Source organism: Eucyclogobius newberryi, unplaced genomic scaffold (genome assembly GCF_026437365.1).
Source record: "Eucyclogobius newberryi isolate DKJ021-1_F unplaced genomic scaffold, fEucNew1.0.hap1 SCAF_67, whole genome shotgun sequence".
NCBI lineage: Eukaryota > Metazoa > Chordata > Actinopteri > Gobiiformes > Gobiidae > Eucyclogobius > Eucyclogobius newberryi.
In genome coordinates this window covers 257954-283056 of record NW_027316356.1, presented here as the reverse complement: position 1 = coordinate 283056, position 25103 = coordinate 257954, and the positions used below count along the sequence as shown (strand labels likewise).

Below are 25103 nucleotides of genomic sequence, written 5' to 3'. Positions count from 1 at the left end.
CGTGTCCGAATGCTACTGACGTGTCCGAATGCTACTGACGTGTCCGAATGCTACTGACGTGTCCGAATGCTACTGACGTGTCCGAATGCTAATGACGTGTCCGAATGCTACTGACGTGTCCGAATGCTAATGACGTGTCCGAATGCTACTGACGTGTCCGAATGCTACTGACGTGTCCGAATGCTAATGACGTGTCCGAATGCTAATGACGTGTCCGAATGCTACTGACGTGTCCGAATGCTACTGACGTGTCCGAATGCTACTGACGTGTCCGAATGCGAACACGCCCGTTGAGTTAAACATGAGGAACACGCAGAACATGAGCCTCGTGTTGGTGACATCTTTTAATGCGGCGTTCAGTCACTTTCAAGTGACCGGGCCTGACCTGGCGACTCTTCTGCAGAACCAGACGCCCTGAAGTCAAATCCACAGCTAAAACATTTGGACAAATAAATGCCAGATAAAGGTTTGAGTCAAAGACCATAAGAGACATGAACCCACCAGACGCTGCAGGAGATCTGCCTCCTGCTGGTGCCAGAGTCAGGACATATGACTGAAAGGATCTTCTCTTTTATGTCTTTAACTGTTTTGTGATTAATGTCATTTCTTTGTGATTTGAATGCATGTTTTCCTGTTTTGAACCTCTTTAATCGCCACAGGTTAAACTACACATTTACTGTATAATGTGACTTCCTGGTTGGCCATGGGCAGCAGAGATACTGTTACCATAGCAACCAGGCTGTAAACAAGAGCCAAACTCCACATAAACGACACGACAGTTCTGACCTGACACAATAAGACCATAAAACACCTTTATTTAGTCCAACGACGGCGTAAAGTGTCTCTGTGTCGCACACTGATGACATCACAGAGGGATTCAGCTCCACTTCCTGTCATTTTAAACTCTTATTTTTCAGATTCAAAGTTGAAAGAACGTGCGACGATGTAAAACTATGATGAATATCTACCACAGCTTCTATAACGCAGTCGTAATTTGACACAACTGGAGAACCTTTAACTTTAGGTGATTATAATGTGCACAAAGCGTTTTCAATCTGTGTTTGATTCTTCTGAACGGTCCATGATCCTGCCGTGTTTTCACAACTGGATCTGAATCTGGATTTCAGTGACGAGTTCTCGGAAGATTATAATTAGACACGTTTTCCAGCCACAGTGACGTCCTCCGGGTCAAAGCTGGTGCCCGAGCGTCACCGGGGCCGCGGGCGGGACAGACATCCATCACGGAGGACAAGGTGTCTGTGTCGCGGCCGAGGTGCAATGTCATGAGCGGAAATAATGAGTGCGCACCCCGAGCAGCTCCGGATCTGCGGAGGGCGAGGAGGTGCAATGTGAGCTGTCGCCCCCGATCGTGTCCGTCAAAACGCTCAGGACGCCGCCGCCTCGGGACAAAAGGCCCGCTCAGGACAAAAGGCCCGCTCAGGACAAAACGCCCGCTCGGGACACCGCCTCCTCGGGTCAAAACGCCCGCTCAGGACAAAACGCCCGCTCAGGACAAAACACCTCTGGACAAAATACCCGCTCAGGACAAAATACCCGCTCAGGACAAAACGCCCGCTCAGGATGCCGCCGCCTCGGGACAAAAGGCCCGCTCAGGACAAAAGGCCCGCTCAGGACACCGCTGCCTCGGGACAAAATGCCCGCTCAGGACGCTGCCGCCTCGGGACAAAAGGCCCGCTCAGGACAAAAGGCCCGCTCAGGACAAAACGCCCGCTCAGGACGCCGCCTCCTCGGGTCAAAACGCCCGCTCAGGACGCCGCCTCCTCGGGTCAAAACGCCCGCTCAGGACGCCCCCGCCTCGGGTCAAAACGCCCGCTCAGGACACCGCCTCCTCGGGTCAAAACGCCCGCTCAGGACAAAACGCCTCAGGACAAAATACCCGCTCAGGACAAAATACCCGCTCAGGACAAAATATCCGCTCAGGACAAAACGCCCGCACAGGACGCCGCCGCCTCGGGACAAAACGTCTCAAAAAATGTCTCCAATTTGTCTGTAAACTTGTCATTTCCCCTAGGTCTTGGATGCAGGGGTGGATTTACACATCCGTTACTGGGGTGGACAGACCGGGGCCCTAAACCCGGGGGTCTGGGGGTCCTCACCCTGGAAAATGTGAATTTATTGTCTGTGGAAGCGTTTCCGATGACGCTCGAGACAGTGGCTACGTTCTGAAAGGAAACGGCACACGAGCATCGGACCCACAAGTGACTATGCCCTTCCCATTTTCCACAGCAGCCGCTCGTCACCACGAAGCCCGACCTTCACGCCGCTGCTCAGTTTCCCCCGTCTCGCTGATCCATCTGCTGAGCTGCAAAACTGCCGTGAAACTGCCTCTTTTAAGTGAACTGTCTGCGCTGCTGTTCCGTCTGTCCTCCACACTCCCTGCGCAGGGACGGGAAACAGTGTAAGTGAGTGTTTCTCAAACTGTGGTGGTACGCGGCCCCACTCTGCAGTTTGTTTTTAAAGACGGATCCACTCATGTTTTTGTCTTTGGGTTTGTGGTTGGAACTACCTCATTTGAGACTCGGTTTAGCACTGATAATAATCCAGATTCACAGGGCGAAAACGAGGCTCGGGTTTGAAGTCAGTGACGCTCGGCTTCTCGCTGTCCTCATTCTGAAAAGCCATTAAGACAAAGCAGGTCAGGCACATTTACGGACGCCTCCGCCTCGCACTCGGCCCGTCGTTAAGAGACGCCGGCTCGGTATTGATCCAGGCCCAATGGGCTAAATATCGAGTTGGGACCTGACGTCTAAAGATAAAATCAAGATAAACAGTTGTAGAAAAGCAGATGAACTGCGTCACATTTATCAGACTCATACAGACTTTGGGATCGCTCACACTTATGTCCCAGAAAGACCTTTTCATAATTCACTGTTGAAGCTTTCCCATCCCCCGTCTTCACCACGCCCACTGTCCCCCTTAGGTCCACACCTCTGATAAAGGTGACTTAATGTACGTCCTCATGACCTGCTCATGGTGTGTTCACCCCGACCAGGGAGAGGGCGCCGCTGCTCATGGTGTGTTCACCCCGACCAGGGAGAGGGCGCCGCTGCTCATGGTGTGTTCACCCCGACCAGGGAGAGGGCGCCGCTGCTCATGGTGTGTTCACCCCGACCAGGGAGAGGGCGCCGCTGCTCATGGTGTGTTCACCCCGACCAGGGAGAGGGCGCCGCTGCTCATGGTGTGTTCACCCCGACCAGGGAGAGGGCGCCGCTGCTCATGGTGTGTTCACCCCGACCAGGGAGAGGGCGTCGTGCTCATGGTGTGTTCACCCCGACCAGGGAGAGGGCGTCGTGCTCATGGTGTGTTCACCCCGACCAGGGAGAGGGCGCCGCTGCTCATGGTGTGTTCACCCCGACCAGGGAGAGGGCGCCGCTGCTCATGGTGTGTTCACCCCGACCAGGGAGAGGGCGCCGCTGCTCATGGTGTGTTCACCCCGACCAGGGAGAGGGCGCCGCTGCTCATGGTGTGTTCACCCCGACCAGGGAGAGGGCGCCGCTGCTCATGGTGTGTTCACCCCGACCAGGGAGAGGGCGCCACTGCTCATGGTGTGTTCACCCCGACCAGGGAGAGGGCGCCGCTGCTCATGGTGTGTTCACCCCGACCAGGGAGAGGGCGCAGCTGCTCATGGTGTGTTCACCCCGACCAGGGAGAGGGCGTCGTGCTCATGGTGTGTTCACCCCGACCAGGGAGAGGGCGCCGCTGCTCATGGTGTGTTCACCCCGACCAGGGAGAGGGCGTCGTGCTCATGGTGTGTTCACCCCGACCAGGGAGAGGGCGCCGCTGCTCATGGTGTGTTCACCCCGACCAGGGAGAGGGCGCCGCTGCTCATGGTGTGTTCACCCCGACCAGGGAGAGGGCGCCGCTGCTCATGGTGTGTTCACCCCGACCAGGGAGAGGGCGCCGCTGCTCATGGTGTGTTCACCCCGACCAGGGAGAGGGCGCCGCTGCTCATGGTGTGTTCACCCCGACCAGGGAGAGGGCGCCGCTGCTCATGGTGTGTTCACCCCGACCAGGGAGAGGGCGCCGCTGCTCATGGTGTGTTCACCCCGACCAGGGAGAGGGCGCCGCTGCTCATGGTGTGTTCACCCCGACCAGGGAGAGGGCGCAGCTGCTCATGGTGTGTTCACCCCGACCAGGGAGAGGGCGTCGTGCTCATGGTGTGTTCACCCCGACCAGGGAGAGGGCGCAGCTGCTCATGGTGTGTTCACCCCGACCAGGGAGAGGGCGTCGTGCTCATGGTGTGTTCACCCCGACCAGGGAGAGGGCGCCGCTGCTCATGGTGTGTTCACCCCGACCAGGGAGAGGGCGCCGCTGCTCATGGTGTGTTCACCCCGACCAGGGAGAGGGCGCCGCTGCTCATGGTGTGTTCACCCCGACCAGGGAGAGGGCGCCGCTGCTCATGGTGTGTTCACCCCGACCAGGGAGAGGGCGCCGCTGCTCATGGTGTGTTCACCCCGACCAGGGAGAGGGCGCCGCTGCTCATGGTGTGTTCACCCCGACCAGGGAGAGGGCGCCGTGCTCATGGTGCTCGGCTTTCAGCAATGGCTGGAGTTACAGCTTCATCAAAGAATGCACAGGTCAAAGGACCTTGGACTCATCAAACTCTTCAAACGTTAAACCTGCTCAAGGATCAGCACCACAGACAGCTCCAAGGGCCCAAAGAACTACAAGGAGCCAAAGAGCTGAGGAGGCCTTGCTCCACATCTTCTCTTGGACACGTCAGACCTGAGAGTGGCATTAAAGTCAGGTTTCCTTGAATTATTCTATTTGAATGAATCTAAACTTAATTCTTAAAACCATCATTTCTTCTAAGTCGAGCCCAGGCACAGACTGTGTCACCAAACGTGTAATTAAATACTTTTATCTTTGTTTATGAAACCACACAATCATCCTGGTTTATAGCACCTTTTATTGATCTTTAGAGTTATAATTGTCAGTAAATCGTGTTTCAGAGAGTGAGACTGATGTAACAATGTAACAAGCTTCAGCTTCCCTCACTCACAACATTCAAATCCCGCCTAAAAACATACCTCTTCACCCAAGCCTATGACCTCCCCTACCCCTAGCCTCCTCTACCCCATTGCCTACTCTTCTACCCCCTGTTACATCCCCATCTTTTTCTCTCTACTTCTTCTGTCTTGTTCATTTTATCTGTATATTAATGTGTTCTGTACGTGTTGTCCCCCCCGTCTGTAAATACCCCCCCCTTTTTTATTATGTTCAGCGTCTTTGGGTCACTGAAAAGGGCTATATAAATAAAAGTTATTATTATTATTATTATTAGATGATGCTCCTTTAAATATCAATATGAACATAAACCACCTAAAGTCCCACACGTGTTGTCCACATGTGACGTCTGGACCCAGAGGACACACTTTACATCTGTGTGTGAAGGTGAGAGCAGGAAACGAGTCTGAATCCTCCACTGACTTCTGTGTTTCTGAGACAAACACGTGTCGGAGGAAAGTCAGTGACATTTACAGTCCCGAGGCTTTGATTGTTCATCGTTCTGGCATTTGCAGATAATACGATTGTGTGAAAGCAAAATAATGGTTCGTGGAAATCAAGAGACAAATGTATTTATGAGTCATATCCAGAGTCAAAGACGGAACATCTCTGACCCGCCCAAACCTGTCGTTCTTGTAACTGACCGGACGCATGTCGCAAACTGGACAAAAATAAAGGATCACAGACAATTCTAGAGAAACTACCAAAGACTGACACTGTCCAAATGTTTTACTTTGAAGGCGACGACCTGACAGCACAGCGCCCCCTGGAGGACGCTCACATACAGCACACGAGAGATCACGAGATCAGAGCCAGGGTCACGAGATCAGAGCCGGGGTCACAAGATCAGAGCCGGGGTCACGAGATCAGAGCCGGGGTCACGAGATCAGAGCCGGGGTCACGAGATCAGAGCCGGGGTCACGAGATCAGAGCCGGGGTCACGAGATCAGAGCCGGGGTCACAAGATCAGAGCCAGGGTCACGAGATCAGAGCCCGGGTCACAAGATCAGAGCCGGGGTCACGAGATCAGAGCCGGGGTCACAAGATCAGAGCCCTGGTCACGAGATCAGAGCCGGGGTCACGAGATCAGAGCCCGGGTCACGAGATCAGAGCCGGGGTCACGAGATCAGAGCCGGGGTCATGAGATCAGAGCCGGGGTCACAAGATCAGAGCCAGGGTCACGAGATCAGAGCCCGGGTCACGAGATAAGAGCCTGGGTCACGAGATCAGAGCCCGGGTCACGAGATCAGAGCCGGAGTCACGAGATCAGAGCCGGGGTCACGAGATCAGAGCCGGGGTCACGAGATCAGAGCCCAGGGTCACGAGATAAGAGCCCGGGTCACGAGATCAGAGCCCGGGTCACGAGATCAGAGCCCGGGTCACGAGATCAGAGCCGGGGTCACGAGATCAGAGCCGGGTCACGAGATAAGAGCCCGGGTCACGAGATCAGAGCCCGGGTCACGAGATCAGAGCCGGGGTCACGAGATAAGAGCCCGGGTCACGAGATCAGAGCCCGGGTCACGAGATCAAAGCCGGGGTCACGAGATCAGAGCCCGGGTCACGAGATCAGAGCCGGGTCACGAGATCAGAGCCGGGGTCACGAGATCAGAGCCGGGTCACGAGATCAGAGCCGGGGTCACGAGATCAGAGCCCGGGTCACGAGATCAGAGCCGGGGTCACGAGATCAGAGCCGGGGTCACGAGATCAGAGCCGGGGTCACAAGATCAGAGCCAGGGTCACGAGATCAGAGCCCGGGTCACGAGATAAGAGCCTGGGTCACGAGATCAGAGCCCGGGTCACGAGATCAGAGCCGGAGTCACGAGATCAGAGCCGGGGTCACGAGATCAGAGCCCAGGGTCACGAGATAAGAGCCCAGGGTCACGAGATAAGAGCCCGGGTCACGAGATCAGAGCCCGGGTCACGAGATCAGAGCCCGGGTCACGAGATCAGAGCCGGGGTCACGAGATCAGAGCCCAGGGTCACGAGATAAGAGCCCGGGTCACGAGATCAGAGCCCGGGTCACGAGATCAGAGCCCGGGTCACGAGATCAGAGCCGGGGTCACGAGATCAGAGCCGGGTCACGAGATAAGAGCCCGGGTCACGAGATCAGAGCCCGGGTCACGAGATCAGAGCCGGGGTCACGAGATAAGAGCCCGGGTCACGAGATCAGAGCCCGGGTCACGAGATCAAAGCCGGGGTCACGAGATCAGAGCCCGGGTCACGAGATCAGAGCCGGGGTCACGAGATCAGAGCCCGGGTCACGAGATCAGAGCCGGGTCACGAGATCAGAGCCGGGGTCACGAGATCAGAGCCCGGGTCACGAGATCAGAGCCGGGGTCACGAGATCAGAGCCCGGGTCACGAGATCAGAGCCGGGTCACGAGATCAGAGCCGGGGTCACGAGATCAGAGCCGGGTCACGAGATCAGAGCCGGGGTCACGAGATCAGAGCCCGGGTCACGAGATCAGAGCCGGGTCACGAGATCAGAGCGTCACTGAGACGGGTCAAACGCCGTTCACTGAACCCAACACAGACGTGAGTCATTGACACATTTATGACAGAATTATTAAAGCTCAAATACAGTCTCGAGGATTGAATAAAGTACTTTTTGTCGACAGAAAATCAAAGTAAGTGTAAAAGTGTTTATATGTGACGTCAGTAAATCACTGTCTGCGCTGACCAGACCTGCCTCATGTTCCACTGACAGAGTGCTGCCCCCTGGTGGCCGCAGAGCCCAAAGAGTGCAGCACATGTGCCTTCAAAACACATCTTTTCATCATCTTTTCATATATATCTATAACTTGTCTTCTTGTTTGGAGTCATTTGTTTTTGCAGGCGTTTGGGAGCGCGTTTGTGTCCTTATCTGACCTCTGACCTCTGACCAAACATGACCTGCGGCTCATGATTAGAGGAAGTTTAATTCGTTTTATAAATGATATTATTTGTGAACTGTAAAAAATAATAAAGTTGTTTGTATAAGTAAGATATTGTAAAAGTGTGAAAGTATCAGACTCTGATCTAAGGCCACTCAGCTCCGCCTGGTGGAGGAATGTGTTACTGCAGCAAACACGGCTTTAAAAGCTCTAATATTGTCTTTTTGTGGTTGTAAAAAATATTTCATGATTCTTAAACTCAAATAATGAGACGTGTCCAGAACGAGCCTCTGAACATGACATAAGCGTGTTTGTGTGACGCCGCAGTGGCTGATGGGAGCTGCTGCCGTTGTTGTGGTGATGTGAGCGTAACAGAGGCTAGAGGGGACATCGCCATGGTAACGTACAGTCACGGGCTCCAGCTGCAGCTCCATGTTCAGACTGTAAGACTCTTTAACTTTAATAACTGGACTTGACTTAAAGTTATGAAAACATGATGGCAAGTTTATTTGTGTCGCACATTTCAGAAAATTAACTAATTAAAAACAATTTAAGTCATAAAAGAGAAGTCACATGCACAGCTAAACTGTTTTTATCTTAGATTTGACCATTGTCAGAGTAAAACCTGTCTCACATCTTCAGGAAGAATGTTCCAGATTTTAGCTGCATAAAACTGAAACACAGATTCCCCCTGACTCTGGCACCAGCAGGAGGCCGGTCCATGTTTAGTCCTGACTCTGGCACCAGCAGGAGGCCGGTCCATGTTTAGTCCTGACTCTGGCACCAGCAGGAGGCCGGTCCATGTTTAGTCCTGACTCTGGCACCAGCAGGAGGCCGGTCCATGTTTAGTCCTGACTCTGGCACCAGCAGGAGGCCGGTCCATGTTTAGTCCTGACTCTGGCACCAGCAGGAGGCCGGTCCATGTTTAGTCCTGACTCTGGCACCAGCAGGAGGCCGGTCCATGTTTAGTCCTGACTCTGGCACCAGCAGGAGGCCGGTCCATGTTTAGTCCTGACTCTGGCACCAGCAGGAGGCCGGTCCATGTTTAGTCCTGACTCTGGCACCAGCAGGAGGCCGGTCCATGTTTAGTCCTGACTCTGGCACCAGCAGGAGGCCGGTCCATGTTTAGTCCTGACTCTGGCACCAGCAGGAGGCCGGTCCATGTTTAGTCCTGACTCTGGCACCAGCAGGAGGCCGGTCCATGTTTAGTCCTGACTCTGGCACCAGCAGGAGGCCGGTCCATGTTTAGTCCTGACTCTGGCACCAGCAGGAGGCCGGTCCATGTTTAGTCCTGACTCTGGGCACCAGCAGGAGGCCGGTCCATGTTTAGTCCTGACTCTGGCACCAGCAGGAGGCCGGTCCATGTTTAGTCCTGACTCTGGCACCAGCAGGAGGCCGCTCCATGTTTAGTCCTGACTCTGGCACCAGCAGGAGGCCGCTCCATGTTTAGTCCTGACTCTGGCACCAGCAGGAGGCCGCTCCATGTTTAGTCCTGACTCTGGCACCAGCAGGAGGCCGCTCCATGTTTAGTCCTGACTCTGGGCACCAGCAGGAGGCCGGTCCATGTTTAGTCCTGACTCTGGCACCAGCAGGAGGCCGGTCCATGTTTAGTCCTGACTCTGGCACCAGCAGGAGGCCGGTCCATGTTTAGTCCTGACTCTGGCACCAGCAGGAGGCCGCTCCATGTTTAGTCCTGACTCTGGCACCAGCAGGAGGCCGCTCCATGTTTAGTCCTGACTCTGGCACCAGCAGGAGGCCGCTCCATGTTTAGTCCTGACTCTGGCACCAGCAGGAGGCCGCTCCATGTTTAGTCCTGACTCTGGGCACCAGCAGGAGGCCGGTCCATGTTTAGTCCTGACTCTGGCACCAGCAGGAGGCCGGTCCATGTTTAGTCCTGACTCTGGCACCAGCAGGAGGCCGGTCCATGTTTAGTCCTGACTCTGGCACCAGCAGGAGGCCGGTCCATGTTTAGTCCTGACTCTGGCACCAGCAGGAGGCCGGTCCATGTTCAGTCCTGACTCTGGCACCAGCAGGAGGCCGGTCCATGTTTAGTCCTGACTCTGGCACCAGCAGGAGGCCGGTCCATGTTTAGTCCTGACTCTGGGCACCAGCAGGAGGCCGGTCCATGTTTAGTCCTGACTCTGGCACCAGCAGGAGGCCGGTCCATGTTTAGTCCTGACTCTGGCACCAGCAGGAGGCCGGTCCATGTTTAGTCCTGACTCTGGCACCAGCAGGAGGCCGCTCCATGTTTAGTCCTGACTCTGGCACCAGCAGGAGGCCGCTCCATGTTTAGTCCTGACTCTGGCACCAGCAGGAGGCCGCTCCATGTTTAGTCCTGACTCTGGCACCAGCAGGAGGCCGCTCCATGTTTAGTCCTGACTCTGGCACCAGCAGGAGGCCGGTCCATGTTTAGTCCTGACTCTGGCACCAGCAGGAGGACGGTCCATGTTTAGTCCTGACTCTGGCCCCAGCAGGAGGCCGCTCCATGTATAGTCCTGACTCTGGCACCAGCAGGAGGCCGGTCCATGTTCAGTCCTGACTCTGGCACCAGCAGGAGGCCGGTCCATGTTTAGTCCTGACATTGGCACCAGCAGGAGGCCGGTCCATGTTTAGTCCTGACTCTGGCACCAGCAGGAGGCCGGTCCATGTTTAGTCCTGACTCTGGCACCAGCAGGAGGCCGGTCCATGTTTAGTCCTGACTCTGGCACCAGCAGGAGGCCGGTCCATGTTTAGTCCTGACTCTGGCACCAGCAGGAGGCCGGTCCATGTTCAGTCCTGACTCTGGCACCAGAAGGAGGCCGGTCCATGTTTAGTCCTGACTCTGGCACCAGCAGGAGGCCGGTCCATGTTTAGTCCTGACTCTGGCACCAGCAGGAGGCCGGTCCATGTTTAGTCCTGACTCTGGCACCAGCAGGAGGCCGGTCCACGTTTAGTCCTGACTCTGGCACCAGCAGGAGGCCGGTCCATGTTTAGTCCTGACTCTGGCACCAGCAGGAGGCCAGCCCATGAGATCTTCAGAGTCCAAGATGGTTCATATGGCACTAACATATCAAAAATGTACTTTGGTGCTAGGCCATGGAGAGACTTGTACACAAGCAGAGCTGCTTTAAAGTCTCTTCTCTGAGCCACAGGGGGCAGTGCAGAGACCTGAGAACAGGACTAATGTGATGGTAGTTCCTGGTTCTGGTGAGGACTAATGTGATGGTACTTCCTGGTTCTGGTCAGGACTAATGTGATGGTACTTCCTGGTACTTCCTGGTTCTAGTCAGGACTAATGTGATGGTAGTTCCTGGTTCTGGTGAGGACTAATGTGATGGTACTTCCTGGTTCTGGTCAGGACTAATGTGGTGGTACTTCCTGGTTCTAGTCAGGACTAATGTGATGGTACTTCCTGGTTCTGGTCAGGACTAATGTGATGGTACTTCCTGGTTCTGGTCAGGACTAATGTGATGGTACTTCCTGGTTCTAGTCAGGACTAATGTGATGGTACTTCCTGGTTCTAGTCAGGACTAATGTGATGGTACTTCCTGGTTCTAGTCAGGACTAATGTGATGGTACTTCCTGGTTCTAGTCAGGACTAATGTGATGCTACTTCCTGGTACTTCCTGGTTCTAGTCAGGACTAATGTGATGGTACTTCCTGGTTCTAGTCAGGACTAATGTGATGGTACTTCCTGGTACTTCCTGGTTCTAGTCAGGACTAATGTGATGGTACTTCCTGGTTCTAGTCAGGACTAATGTGATGGTACTTCCTGGTTCTAGTCAGGACTAATGTGATGGTACTTCCTGGTTCTAGTCAGGACTAATGTGATGGTACTTCCTGGTTCTAGTCAGAACTAATGTGATGGTACTTCCTGGTTCTGGTCAGGACTAATTTGATGGTACTTCCTGGTTCTAGTCAGGACTAATGTGATGGTACTTCCTGGTTCTGGTCAGGACTAATGTGATGGTACTTCCTGGTTCTGGTCAGGACTAATGTGATGGTACTTCCTGGTTCTGGTCAGGACTAATGTGATGGTACTTCCTGGTTCTAGTCAGGACTAATGTGATGGTACTTCCTGGTTCTAGTCAGGACTAATGTGATGGTACTTCCTGGTTCTAGTCAGGACTAATGTGATGGTACTTCCTGGTACTTCCTGGTTCTAGTCAGGACTAATGTGATGGTACTTCCTGGTTCTAGTCAGGACTAATGCGATGGTACTTCCTGGTACTTCCTGGTTCTAGTCAGGACTAATGTGATGGTACTTCCTGGTTCTAGTCAGGACTAATGTGATGGTACTTCCTGGTTCTAGTCAGGACTAATGTGATGCTACTTCCTGGTACTTCCTGGTTCTAGTCAGGACTAATGTGATGGTACTTCCTGGTTCTAGTCAGAACTAATGTGATGGTACTTCCTGGTACTTCCTGGTTCTAGTCAGGACTAATGTGATGGTACTTCCTGGTTCTAGTCAGGACTAATGTGATGGTACTTCCTGGTTCTAGTCAGGACTAATATGATGGTACTTCCTGGTTCTAGTCAGGACTAATGTGATGGTACTTCCTGGTTCTAGTCAGAACTAATGTGATGGTACTTCCTGGTTCTGGTCAGGACTAATTTGATGGTACTTCCTGGTTCTAGTCAGGACTAATGTGATGGTACTTCCTGGTTCTGGTCAGGACTAATGTGATGGTACTTCCTGGTTCTGGTCAGGACTAATGTGATGGTACTTCCTGGTTCTAGTCAGGACTAATGTGATGGTACTTCCTGGTACTTCCTGGTTCTAGTCAGGACTAATGTGATGGTACTTCCTGGTTCTAGTCAGGACTAATGTGATGGTACTTCCTGGTTCTAGTCAGGACTAATGTGATGCTACTTCCTGGTACTTCCTGGTTCTAGTCAGGACTAATGTGATGGTACTTCCTGGTTCTAGTCAGGACTAATGTGATGGTACTTCCTGGTACTTCCTGGTTCTAGTCAGGACTAATGTGATGGTACTTCCTGGTTCTAGTCAGGACTAATGTGATGGTACTTCCTGGTTCTAGTCAGGACTAATGTGATGGTACTTCCTGGTACTTTTATGATTATTTTAATGTGTACACAGTCAGTACAGAGGTACAGAAGTGCAGAAGTATAACCTGTTTGTATTTAATTTGAGTGAAATATTTGCATGTTTTATAGTTTATATATTCCCATAGTTTAAACATTATTATTCCTGCTTTTATCTTTCGAGTTTATATTCACTGAAAACAACAAGAATCCTTTTCTTACACTCACAAGATGGCCGCCACAGTTGTCAGGGTAACAGGCCCCTCCCCCTCTAGATCTATCCTCTTCATCCCCCGCGAGCCTAATCTTCCGCTCGCGCGGCGCGAGCATCGCGGTGGGCGGAGCTTGTCCGTGTCTTTACCGGACACTGAGGCCGGACACGCACCGACCCGCTGACCGTCCTCATCTGGCACGCGCACGGTAAACGCATGGCGCGCGCGGGGCCGCCATGGGGGCCCCTCGTGCTCTGGTGCGCACTGTGTTTGCGCGCGGCGGCTTCCGCGCAGGTCAGTCCGGACCCACGCGCGGCGGAGGACGTCGAGGCCAACTTTACCGCGACAACAACAGAAGAGGCTGCGCATGCGCCCGGGGCCCCGCGGGGGTCGCTGCCAGGTCCGCAAGGTTCGCCAGGTGCGCCGGGTTCTGTTGCTTGTGTTTGTCTTTGTGCGCACGAGCTGCGGTGACGTCACGATAATTCTCTATTATTGAGCGCGCGACAGGGGGCGCTCTGGTCACGTGTGACCCCGAACTAACGCTCCTGGTGGGATTAAAGAACGTGTTTTATTTACTATCGCTCAAGGTCACGTAAAGAACCACTTCATTTTCTCTCTTTGTCGTTGGATCGTCAGGAGCTCAGTTTGTCTCTTCTGCTCCCGCCCCAACACTTCAACTTTGTTCAATCGTCATTTTCGCCCTTGAATACATCGTTCTACCGTCGTCGCCGTTTAGTCGTTATCAGTTTTATCCAAATATGTTGCGGCTTCCAAATGCTCCCTTTTCCTTAAGCTGCTCCCACAGCTTGGAATTCTTTTCAGACGGAGCTGCAGTTGTGTCGGTTCTATTCAAAACCACTGGCTGTGTTTGTTATTTATGTCTTTATTTAAGCGTAAAGTTCATGTCCTGCAGGAAAGAGAGGAGGAGAGGTGGGAGGAGAGGAGGGAGGAGAGGAGGGAGGAGAGGAGAGGAGGAGAGGAGGGAGGAGAGGAGGGAGGAGAGGAGGGAGGAGAGGAGAGGAGGAGAGGAGGGAGGAGAGGAGGGAGGAGAGGAGGAGAGGAGGGAGGAGAGGAGGGAGGAGAGGAGAGGAGGGAGGAGAGGAGAGGAGGGAGGAGAGGAGGGAGGAGAGGAGAGGAGGGAGGAGAGGAGGGAGGAGAGGAGAGGAGGGAGGAGAGGAGAGGAGGGAGGAGAGGAGGAGAGGAGGAGAGGAGAGGAGGGAGGAGAGGAGAGGAGAGGAGGGAGGAGAGGAGAGGAGGAGAGGAGAGGAGGGAGGAGAGGAGGGAGGAGGAGGAGAGGAGAGGAGGAGGAGGGAGGAGAGGAGGGAGGAGAGGAGGGAGGAGAGGAGGAGGAGGGAGGAGAGGAGAGGAGGAGAGGAGGGAGGAGGGAGGAGAGGAGGGAGGAGAGGAGGAGAGGAGGAGGAGGGAGGAGAGGAGGAGGAGAGGAGGGAGGAGGAGAGGAGGGAGGAGAGGAGGAGAGGAGGAGGAGGGAGGAGAGGAGGAGGAGAGGAGGGAGGAGGAGAGGAGAGGAGGGAGGAGAGGAGGGAGGAGAGGAGGGAGGAGAGTCTGTGTCACGTTCTGATCCAGTGTGTAAATAAATGAAGATGAGGATAAAAAGATGCAGGTTCAGATGAAGGAGTTTCACTTGTGCAGCAGCTGCTAAACAATCCGTTAATTTTTTGAAATTTGTAAACCAATTTCATAATTGCAGAGCAAAACTTGAAAGTGACCAACAATCAACATTTTCCATTGATATAACACGATTATTTATTTAAAATGTATTTGTAAACATTCTATTGAAGAAAACTCTTAACAAATTAACTTTTTAAACACTTTTTAAACATTATTTCTTTAAATAAAACTTGCAAATAAAATCAGTTGTTGAACAAATGAATCGACACAAAGTCAGATTAACTTATTTACAACTTTCTTCCACATCATCATCATCAGATGAGTCTCATTTACATCATTGTCTTAACGCTCACAAAAAATAGGTCTTAAGTTTCTGATGGAAAAATAAGTGTTGCTGTGGCGACCATCATGTGTATTTTATGTGTTATTCACATTGTACAGCTCTATTTGACCTTCAATTCCATTTTTCCTTTTTCTACTTGATGACGGTCCCTAAACACTCGTCTCGGCTCCGCCCATTCGGAGCCGTGTGATTCGCTGAGCTCCAAATACACATGTGATGTCACTGCAGTGTAAATATGAGTGTTTGGCTGTGATTGATCTGTAAAGACTTTTGTGTTTAGAGGTTATTGACCTCTGACCTCAGAGTCTGAATCTGTCACGCTAACTTTACCTGTGGCTCCTCCCACTTTCAGACTCTGATCTGAGGCAGCAGCGGGACTCGTCATGACAACACAGCGTCCACATGTGTCATGTCCTTATTGACGATCGATTGACAGTGATCAGTGTTTTTAGACAATTAAACACATGTTTGTATCACAAAAGCTGCGACACAAACACTTTTTTCTGACGAACGCATCGCATTTGCGATACGTTTATTCTGAACCCTGACATGTGATATTAAACATAGAGATATTAAACATAGTGATATTAAACATAGAGATATTAAACATAGAGATATTAAACATAGAGATATTAAACATAGTGATATTAAACATAGTGATATTAAACATAGAGATATTAAACATAGAGATATTAAACATAGTGATATTAAACATAGAGATATTAAACATAGAGATATTAAACATAGAGATATTAAACATAGAGATATTAAACATAGAGATATTAAACATAGAGATATTAAACATAGTGATATTAAACATAGTGATATTAAACATAGAGATATTAAACATAGAGATATTAAACATAGTGATATTAAACATAGTGATATTAAACATAGAGATATTAAACATAGAGATATTAAACATAGAGATATTAAACATAGAGATATTAAACATAGAGATATTAAACATAGTGATATTAAACATAGAGATATTAAACATAGAGATATTAAACATAGTGATATTAAACATAGAGATATTAAACATAGTGATATTAAACATAGAGATATTAAACATAGAGATATTAAACATAGAGATATTAAACATAGAGATATTAAACACAGAGATATTAAACATAGTGATATTAAACATAGAGATATTAAACATAGAGATATTAAACATAGAGATATTAAACATAGAGATATTAAACATAGTGATATTAAACACAGAGATATTAAACACAGAGATATTAAACATAGAGATATTAAACATAGAGATATTAAACATAGAGATATTAAACACAGAGATATTAAACATAGTGATATTAAACATAGAGATATTAAACATAGAGATATTAAACATAGAGATATTAAACATAGAGATATTAAACATAGTGATATTAAACACAGAGATATTAAACATAGAGATATTAAACATAGAGATATTAAACATAGAGATATTAAACATAGAGATATTAAACATAGTGATATTAAACACAGAGATATTAAACATAGAGATATTAAATGATATGAGATTATGGCTGATCCGGCAGCTCCTCCTCCTCAGATTTACTGACCCTTCTGTCCCGGGTCCAGGCCCCGCCTCCTCGTTAAGGGGGCTTCAACGAGGACGTCCCACTGTGAGTTCCACTGCCCAAAGCTGCTAAGACGTGTCCAAACGGTCACTCATACTCGAGTAGTCTGTGTACTTCTACTGCAGTAATAATATTTTAAAGTAACTCCTTAACACTCTCCTAGTGTCTGACCGGTCCTCGTCCCCTCTGAGCGTGTCCTAGTGTCTGACCGGTCCTCGTTCTCTCTGAGCGTGTCCTAGTGTCTGACCGGTCCTCGTCCCCTCTGAGCGTGTCCTAGTGTCTGACCGGTCCTCGTTCCCTCTGAGCGTGTCCTAGTGTCTGACCGGTCCTCGTTCCCTCTGAGCGTGTCCTAGTGTCTGACCGGTCCTCGTCCCCTCTGAGCGTGTCCTAGTGTCTGACCGGTCCTCGTTCCCTCTGAGCGTGTCCTAGTGTCTGACCGGTCCTCGTTCTCTCTGAGCGTGTCCTAGTGTCTGACCGGTCCTCGTTCCCTCTGAGCGTGTCCTAGTGTCTGACCGGTCCTCGTTCCCTCTGAGCGTGTCCTAGTGTCTGACCGGTCCTCGTTCTCTCTGAGCGTGTCCTAGTGTCTGACCGGTCCTCGTCCCCTCTGAGCGTGTCCTAGTGTCTGACCGGTCCTCGTTCCCTCTGAGCGTGTCCTAGTGTCTGACCGGTCCTCGTTCTCTCTGAGCGTGTCCTAGTGTCTGACCGGTCCTCGTTCCCTCTGAGCGTGTCCTAGTGTCTGACCGGTCCTCGTCCCCTCTGAGCGTGTCCTAGTGTCTGACCGGTCCTCGTTCCCTCTGAGCGTGTCCTAGTGTCTGACCGGTCCTCGTCCCCTCTGAGCGTGTCCTAGTGTCTGACCGGTCCTCGTTCCCTCTGAGCGTGTCCTAGTGTCTGACCGGTCCTCGTTCTCTCTGAGCGTGTCCTAGTGTCTGACCGGTCCTCGTCCCCTCTGAGCGTGTCCTAGTGTCTGACCGGTCCTCGTCCCCTCTGAGCGTGTCCTAGTGTCTGACCGGTCCTCGTCCCCTCTGAGCGTGTCCTAGTGTCTGACCGGTCCTCGTCCCCTCTGAGCGTGTTCTAGTGTCTGACCGGTCCTCGTCCCCTCTGAGCGTGTCCTAGTGTCTGACCGGTCCTCGTTCCCTCTGAGCGTGTCCTAGTGTCTGACCGGTCCTCGTTCCCTCTGAGCGTGTCCTAGTGTCTGACCGGTCCTCGTTCCCTCTGAGCGTGTCCTAGTGTCTGACCGGTCCTCGTCCCCTCTGAGCGTGTTCTAGTGTCTGACCGGTCCTCGTCCCCTCTGAGCGTGTCCTAGTGTCTGACCGGTCCTCGATCCCTCTGAGCGTGTCCTAGTGTCTGACCGGTCCTCGTTCTCTCTGAGCGTGTCCTAGTGTCTGACCGGTCCTCGATCCCTCTGAGCGTGTCCTAGTGTCTGACCGGTCCTCGTTCCCTCTGAGCGTGTCCTAGTGTCTGACCGGTCCTCGATCCCTCTGAGCGTGTCCTAGTGTCTGACCGGTCCTCGTTCCCTCTGAGCGTGTCCTAGTGTCTGACCGGTCCTCGTTCCCTCTGAGCGTGTCCTAGTGTCTGACCGGTCCTCGTCCCCTCTGAGCGTGTTCTAGTGTCTGACCGGTCCTCGTCCCCTCTGAGCGTGTCCTAGTGTCTGACCGGTCCTCGATCCCTCTGAGCGTGTCCTAGTGTCTGACCGGTCCTCGTTCTCTCTGAGCGTGTCCTAGTGTCTGACCGGTCCTCGATCCCTCTGAGCGTGTCCTAGTGTCTGACCGGTCCTCGTTCCCTCTGAGCGTGTCCTAGTGTCTGACCGGTCCTCGATCCCTCTGAGCGTGTCCTAGTGTCTGACCGGTCCTCGTGTCCTCCCGCAGCGCCGGCGTTCGCCCTGAAGCTGCGCGTGGTGGACTCTCTGAGCGGTCAGCCCGTGGGCGGCGCGTCCGTGCACGTCTACGTGGACTTCAGCCGCGCCGTCAGCGCTCGGACTCGGGAGGACGGTGAGGTCCGGTTCCGCGTCCCGCACCGGACCGGCGCCGTCGTGTCCGCGGTGGCCGCCAAAGAGCGCTACGTGACCGCTCTCCTGCCGCTGACCACTCACCGGACGCCAGGTACGGAGAGGGGAATGTCTCATGTCAGTGTTGCCATGGAAACGGGTTTGAAAGTATTACAGTGTTTTACAGTGATATGTTGCAGAAAATCAGATGTCAAACGTCCTCATTTCAGCCCTAAATGTAATAAAAACCCAATGTAAAGCGCCCCCTATAGGTCGGATGACTCATTGAACTTGATGCAGTTTAGATACATTTATTTTGAAATGTTCTAAAAATATGAAAATGTTATCACAGAAAGGTTTAGGTTTATAATTTCACTTCCTGTTTGGAATTGATGACATCACACTAGGAAATTACCCATCAAACACTGGGCCAAAACTCATCTAATGTCACTGTTATTTTACTTTGACAAATACAAATATGTGAGAGCGACTTTATGTCTTTGAATTAATGTTGAGAGTGAAAAAGTTGTTTCTTTGTGGAAATTCTGAATAGTTTGACTGGAATGAGTGGTGTGATGTCACTTCCTGTATGAGTGTCCCTGGTGTGATGTCACTTCCTGTATGAGTGTCCCTGGTGTGATGTCACTTCCTGTATGAGTGTCCCTGGTGTGATGTCACTTCCTGTATGAGTGTCCCTGGTATGATATCACTTCCTGTGTGAGTGTCCCTAGTGTGATGTCACTTCCTGTATGAGTGTCCCTGGTGTGATGTCACTTCCTGTATGAGTGTCCCTGGTGTGATGTCACTTCCTGTATGAGTGTCCCTAGTGTGATGTCACTTCCTGTATGAGTGTCCCTGGTGTGATGTCACTTCCTGTATGAGTGTTCCTGGTGTGATGTCACTTCCTGTATGAGTGTCCCTGGTGTGATGTCACTTCCTGTATGAGTGTCCCTGGTGTGATGTCACTTCCTGTATGAGTGTCCCTGGTGTGATGTCACTTCCTGTATGAGTGTCCCTTGTGTGATGTCACTTCCTGTATGAGTGTCCCTGGTATGATGTCACTTCCTGTACGAGTGCCCCTGGTGTGATGTCACTTCCTGTATGAGTGTCCCTTGTGTGATGTCACTTCCTGTATGAGTGTCCTTGGTGTGATGTCACTTCCTGTATGAGTGTCCCTGGTGTGATGTCACTTCCTGTATGAGTGTCCCTGGTGTGATGTCACTTCCTGTATGAGTGTCCCTGGTGTGATGTCACTTCCTGTATGAGTGTCCCTGGTGTGATGTCACTTCCTGTATGAGTGTTCCTGGTGTGATGTCACTTCCTGTATGAGTGTCCCTGGTGTGATGTCACTTCCTGTATGAGTGTCCCTGGTGTGATGTAATATCCTGTATGAGTGTCCCTTGTGTGATGTCACTTCCTGTATGAGTGTCCTTGGTGTGATGTCACTTCCTGTATGAGTGTCCCTGGTATGATATCACTTCCTTTATGAGTGTCCCTGGTGTGATGTCACTTCCTGTATGAGTGTCCCTGGTATGATGTCACTTCCTGTACGAGTGCCCCTGGTGTGATGTCACTTCCTGTATGAGTGTCCCTTGTGTGATGTCACTTCCTGTATGAGTGTCCTTGGTGTGATGTCACTTCCTGTATGAGTGTCCCTGGTGTGATGTCACTTCCTGTATGAGTGTCCCTGGTGTGATGTCACTTCCTGTATGAGTGTCCCTGGTGTGATGTCACTTCCTGTATGAGTGTCCCTGGTGTGATGTCACTTCCTGTATGAGTGTCCCTGGTGTGATGTCACTTCCTGTATGAGTGTTCCTGGTGTGATGTCACTTCCTGTATGAGTGTCCCTGGTGTGATGTCACTTCCTGTATGAGTGTCCCTGGTGTGATGTAATATCCTGTATGAGTGTCCCTTGTGTGATGTCACTTCCTGTATGAGTGTCCTTGGTGTGATGTCACTTCCTGTATGAGTGTCCCTGGTATGATATCACTTCCTTTATGAGTGTCCCTGGTGTGATGTCACTTCCTGTATGAGTGTCCCTGGTGTGATGTCACTTCCTGTATGAGTATCCCTGGTGTGAAGTCACTTCCTGTATGAGTGTTCCTGGTGTGATGTCACTTCCTGTATGAGTGTCCCTGGTGTGATGTCACTTCCTGTATGAGTGTCCCTGGTGTGATGTCACTTCCTGTATGAGTGTCCCTGGTGTGATGTCACTTCCTGTATGAGTGTCCCTTGTGTGATGTCACTTCCTGTATGAGTGTCCCTGGTATGATGTCACTTCCTGTACGAGTGCCCCTGGTGTGATGTCACTTCCTGTATGAGTGTCCCTGGTATGATATCACTTCCTGTGTGAGTGTCCCTAGTGTGATATCACTTCCTGTGTGAGTGTCCCTGGTGTGATGTCACTTCCTGTATGAGTGTCCCTGGTGTGATGTCACTTCCTGTATGAGTGTCCCTGGTGTGATGTCACTTCCTGTATGAGTGTCCCTAGTGTGATGTCACTTCCTGTATGAGTGTCCCTGGTGTGATGTCACTTCCTGTATGAGTGTTCCTGGTGTGATGTCACTTCCTGTATGAGTGTCCCTGGTGTGATGTCACTTCCTGTATGAGTGTCCCTGGTGTGATGTCACTTCCTGTATGAGTGTCCCTGGTGTGATGTCACTTCCTGTATGAGTGTCCCTTGTGTGATGTCACTTCCTGTATGAGTGTCCCTGGTATGATGTCACTTCCTGTACGAGTGCCCCTGGTGTGATGTCACTTCCTGTATGAGTGTCCCTTGTGTGATGTCACTTCCTGTATGAGTGTCCTTGGTGTGATGTCACTTCCTGTATGAGTGTCCCTGGTGTGATGTCACTTCCTGTATGAGTGTCCCTGGTGTGATGTCACTTCCTGTATGAGTGTCCCTGGTGTGATGTCACTTCCTGTATGAGTGTCCCTGGTGTGATGTCACTTCCTGTATGAGTGTTCCTGGTGTGATGTCACTTCCTGTATGAGTGTCCCTGGTGTGATGTCACTTCCTGTATGAGTGTCCCTGGTGTGATGTAATATCCTGTATGAGTGTCCCTTGTGTGATGTCACTTCCTGTATGAGTGTCCTTGGTGTGATGTCACTTCCTGTATGAGTGTCCCTGGTATGATATCACTTCCTTTATGAGTGTCCCTGGTGTGATGTCACTTCCTGTATGAGTATCCCTGGTGTGATGTCACTTCCTGTATGAGTGTTCCTGGTGTGATGTCACTTCCTGTATGAGTGTCCCTGGTGTGATGTCACTTCCTGTATGAGTGTCCCTGGTGTGATGTCACTTCCTGTATGAGTGTCCCTGGTGTGATGTCACTTCCTGTATGAGTGTCCCTTGTGTGATGTCACTTCCTGTATGAGTGTCCCTGGTATGATGTCACTTCCTGTACGAGTGCCCCTGGTGTGATGTCACTTCCTGTATGAGTGTCCCTTGTGTGATGTCACTTCCTGTATGAGTGTCCTTGGTGTGATGTCACTTCCTGTATGAGTGTCCCTGGTGTGATGTCACTTCCTGTATGAGTGTCCCTGGTGTGATGTCACTTCCTGTATGAGTGTTCCTGGTGTGATGTCACTTCCTGTATGAGTGTCCCTGGTGTGATGTCACTTCCTGTATGAGTGTCCCTGGTGTGATGTCACTTCCTGTATGAGTGTCCCTGGTATGATATCACTTCCTTTATGAGTGTCCCTGGTGTGATGTCACTTCCTGTATGAGTATCCCTGGTGTGATGTCACTTCCTGTATGAGTGTTCCTGGTGTGATGTCACTTCCTGTATGAGTGTCCCTGGTGTGATGTCACTTCCTGTATGAGTGTCCCTGGTGTGATGTCACTTCCTGTATGAGTGTCCCTGGTGTGATGTCACTTCCTGTATGAGTGTCCCTGGTATGATGTCACTTCCTGTACGAGTGCCCCTAGTGTGATGTCACTTCCTGTACAAGTGTTCATGGTGTGATGTCACTTCCTGTACGAGTGCCCTAGTGTGATGTCACTTCCTGTATGAGTGTCCCTGGTGTGATGTCACTTCCTGTACGAGTGCCCCTGGTGTGATGTCACTTCCCTTTAAGACTGTGGCTTAAAGACTTTTCACTCTCACAGAAAAAGGGTCAATGTCGGTCAGTTGAATCTAACGAGACGCGTTGCCACGACGACGGCAAACGTATAAAACGGATCTAAAACACGACTGTGAACTACAAACGGCTCGATAAATGACGCGAGTTTCGTTTCTCGTCCCGGCGCTAATCCTCAAATATAACGAGCATTTTTGATTGAATTCACGAACATTTCCGGCCTCAGAGTGTTGGCACCGGTTGGCACGGCGACAGAGTGTTGGCACCGGTTGGCACGGCGACAGAGGTCACACGGCGTCCTCAGCTCTGTCACACTTGCTGCTCGGTGATTCGTTCTTTTGCTGCGCGGCGGCGGACATGGAGCGCCTCGGCGTGCAGCCGAGCAGAAGACTCGTTAGTCCGATGTTCCACAGAGAGCGAGAACAATGTCCCACTGCACAGCGCCGTGTACGTGACGCGATGCGTAAACATGGCGTGATGTGGCTCCCTCAGACGCAGCCGTCGTCTCGCTCTGCAAAGGGAAAGTCCACGATGTTTTTCCCGATCATTTCGTTCTCCTGCAGAGTCACATGACACAATCGTTTCTTTATTATGTTCAATAAAAACAGAAACACAATCCAATCTTTTTATTTCATGATTTTTCCGTTTTCAGTCTAAATTGGCCTCGATTTCCTCCGGGTTTGTCTCTGTGAAGTCTTTATTTTGCCAGAGTTTGACCAACGCATTAAAGCATTTGTTTGAACGTAACTTTAACTATTGTGACAAAAAGTAGATTGAATCGGTGCAATAATATGGAGGTTGCAGTACTTCACAGCCGACACCGGGGGGAGCCAGTCACACTCACTGTCGCCATCGCTCCAATCATAACCGGCCGAATCATCTGACCAGAGACGTTTGACCCGCTGCGTCTGAACGCTTCTGGGACGCAGGAGAAGGGGAGGGGCATCTGAAGGAGAGGGGCATCTGAAGGGGAGGGGCATCTTAAGGAAAGGGGCATCTGAAGGGGAGGGGCATCTGAAGGGGAGGGGCATCTGAAGGGGGGTGGGGCATCTGAAGGAGAGGGGCATCTGAATGGGGGGAGGGGCATCTGAAGGAGAGGGGCATCTGAAGGGGGGGAGGGGCGTCTGAAGGGGAGGGGCGTCTGAAGGGGAGGGGCATCTGAAGGGGAGGGGCATCTGAAGTGAAGGGGAGGGGCATCTGAAGGGGGGAGGGGCGTCTGAAGGGGAGGGGCATCTGAAGGAGAGGGGCATCTGAAGGGGGGGAGGGGCATCTGAAGGGGGGGAGGGGCATCTGAAGGAGAGGGGCATCTGAAGGGGGGGAGGGGCATCTGAAGGGGAGGGGCGTCTGAAAGGGAGGGGCGTCTGAAGGGGAGGGGCATCTGAAGGGGAGGGGCGTCTGAAGGGGAGGGGCGTCTGAAAGGGAGGGGCGTCTGAAGGGGAGGGGCGTCTGAAGGGGAGGGGCATCTGAAGGAGAGGGGCATCTGAAGGGGAGGGGCATCTGAAGGGGAGGGGCATCTCAAATCAAATCAAATCAATTTATTTTTGTAAGGCCCAAAATCACAACAACAGTTGCCTCTGAGGGCCACAGGGAGAAATGAATCAACAATGTCTGTGGTGGCGATGAAGTCAGACAATGTCTGTGGTGGCGAGGGACGATGTCCCAGGGTCCTCTGTCCTTAGACTCTCCTTCTCGGCCAGGAAAAACTACAAAAAAAACCTCTTTGGGAAAAAAGCATAGAAACCTGGAGGAGTTCCAGTGAAGGAGAGATCCGACTCTCACAGACGGACACGAGGAGACTGGAGCTGGACCCACTCTTCAGGCAGATGAGGGACCGTCGGAGGCGAGCTGGACCCACTCTTCAGGCAGATGAGGGACCGTCCACACAGGGCAGGGACCACTTCACCAGGGGAGGGGCATCTGGGTCCACAGGTCCTCAGGAGTGAGAGAAAGAAAAAGAAAGCGGTGAACAGTTTGCAAGTGGAATCAAAAAATAAATATTGTTTGATAGCATAAGTAGTCAGAAGAAGAGGATAGTGCTCAAGCTGTCATACTTCCCCCAGCATAGTTACTGCTAGGGCAGCGTAGCTAAAGCTGTGGGTTTATCTTTCTGTTCCTAACTAGTCTGACCATAAGCGATTTCGAAGAGGAACGTTTTAAGCCTGGACTTAAATGAAGAGACTGTGTCAGCATATTTAACATGGGTCGGGAGCTGATTCCATAACACAGGAGCTTGGTAGCTAAACGCTCTACCTCCTACAGTACTTTTAGAGACTCTTGGCACCACCAGAAGGCCGGCATTCTGAGAGCGAAGAGCTCTGTTTGGATGATATGGTTC

The 25103-nt window shown here is 51.5% G+C and overlaps 1 protein-coding gene across 1 annotated transcript in view; it reads left to right on the top strand.

Annotated features, from left to right (window-relative positions):
- The first annotated feature begins 1581 nt into the window (after window positions 1-1581).
- LOC140348331 (protein FAM171B-like) overlaps window positions 1582-25103 on the top strand; it is a 35436-nt gene continuing 11914 nt past the window's right edge. The window contains exons 1-4 of the mRNA XM_072434328.1: window positions 1582-2006; window positions 2150-2419; window positions 13432-13604; window positions 18567-18800. Coding sequence (XP_072290429.1) covers window positions 1582-2006; window positions 2150-2419; window positions 13432-13604; window positions 18567-18800 — 1102 coding nt within the window. The remainder of the gene's footprint in view (window positions 2007-2149; window positions 2420-13431; window positions 13605-18566; window positions 18801-25103) is intronic.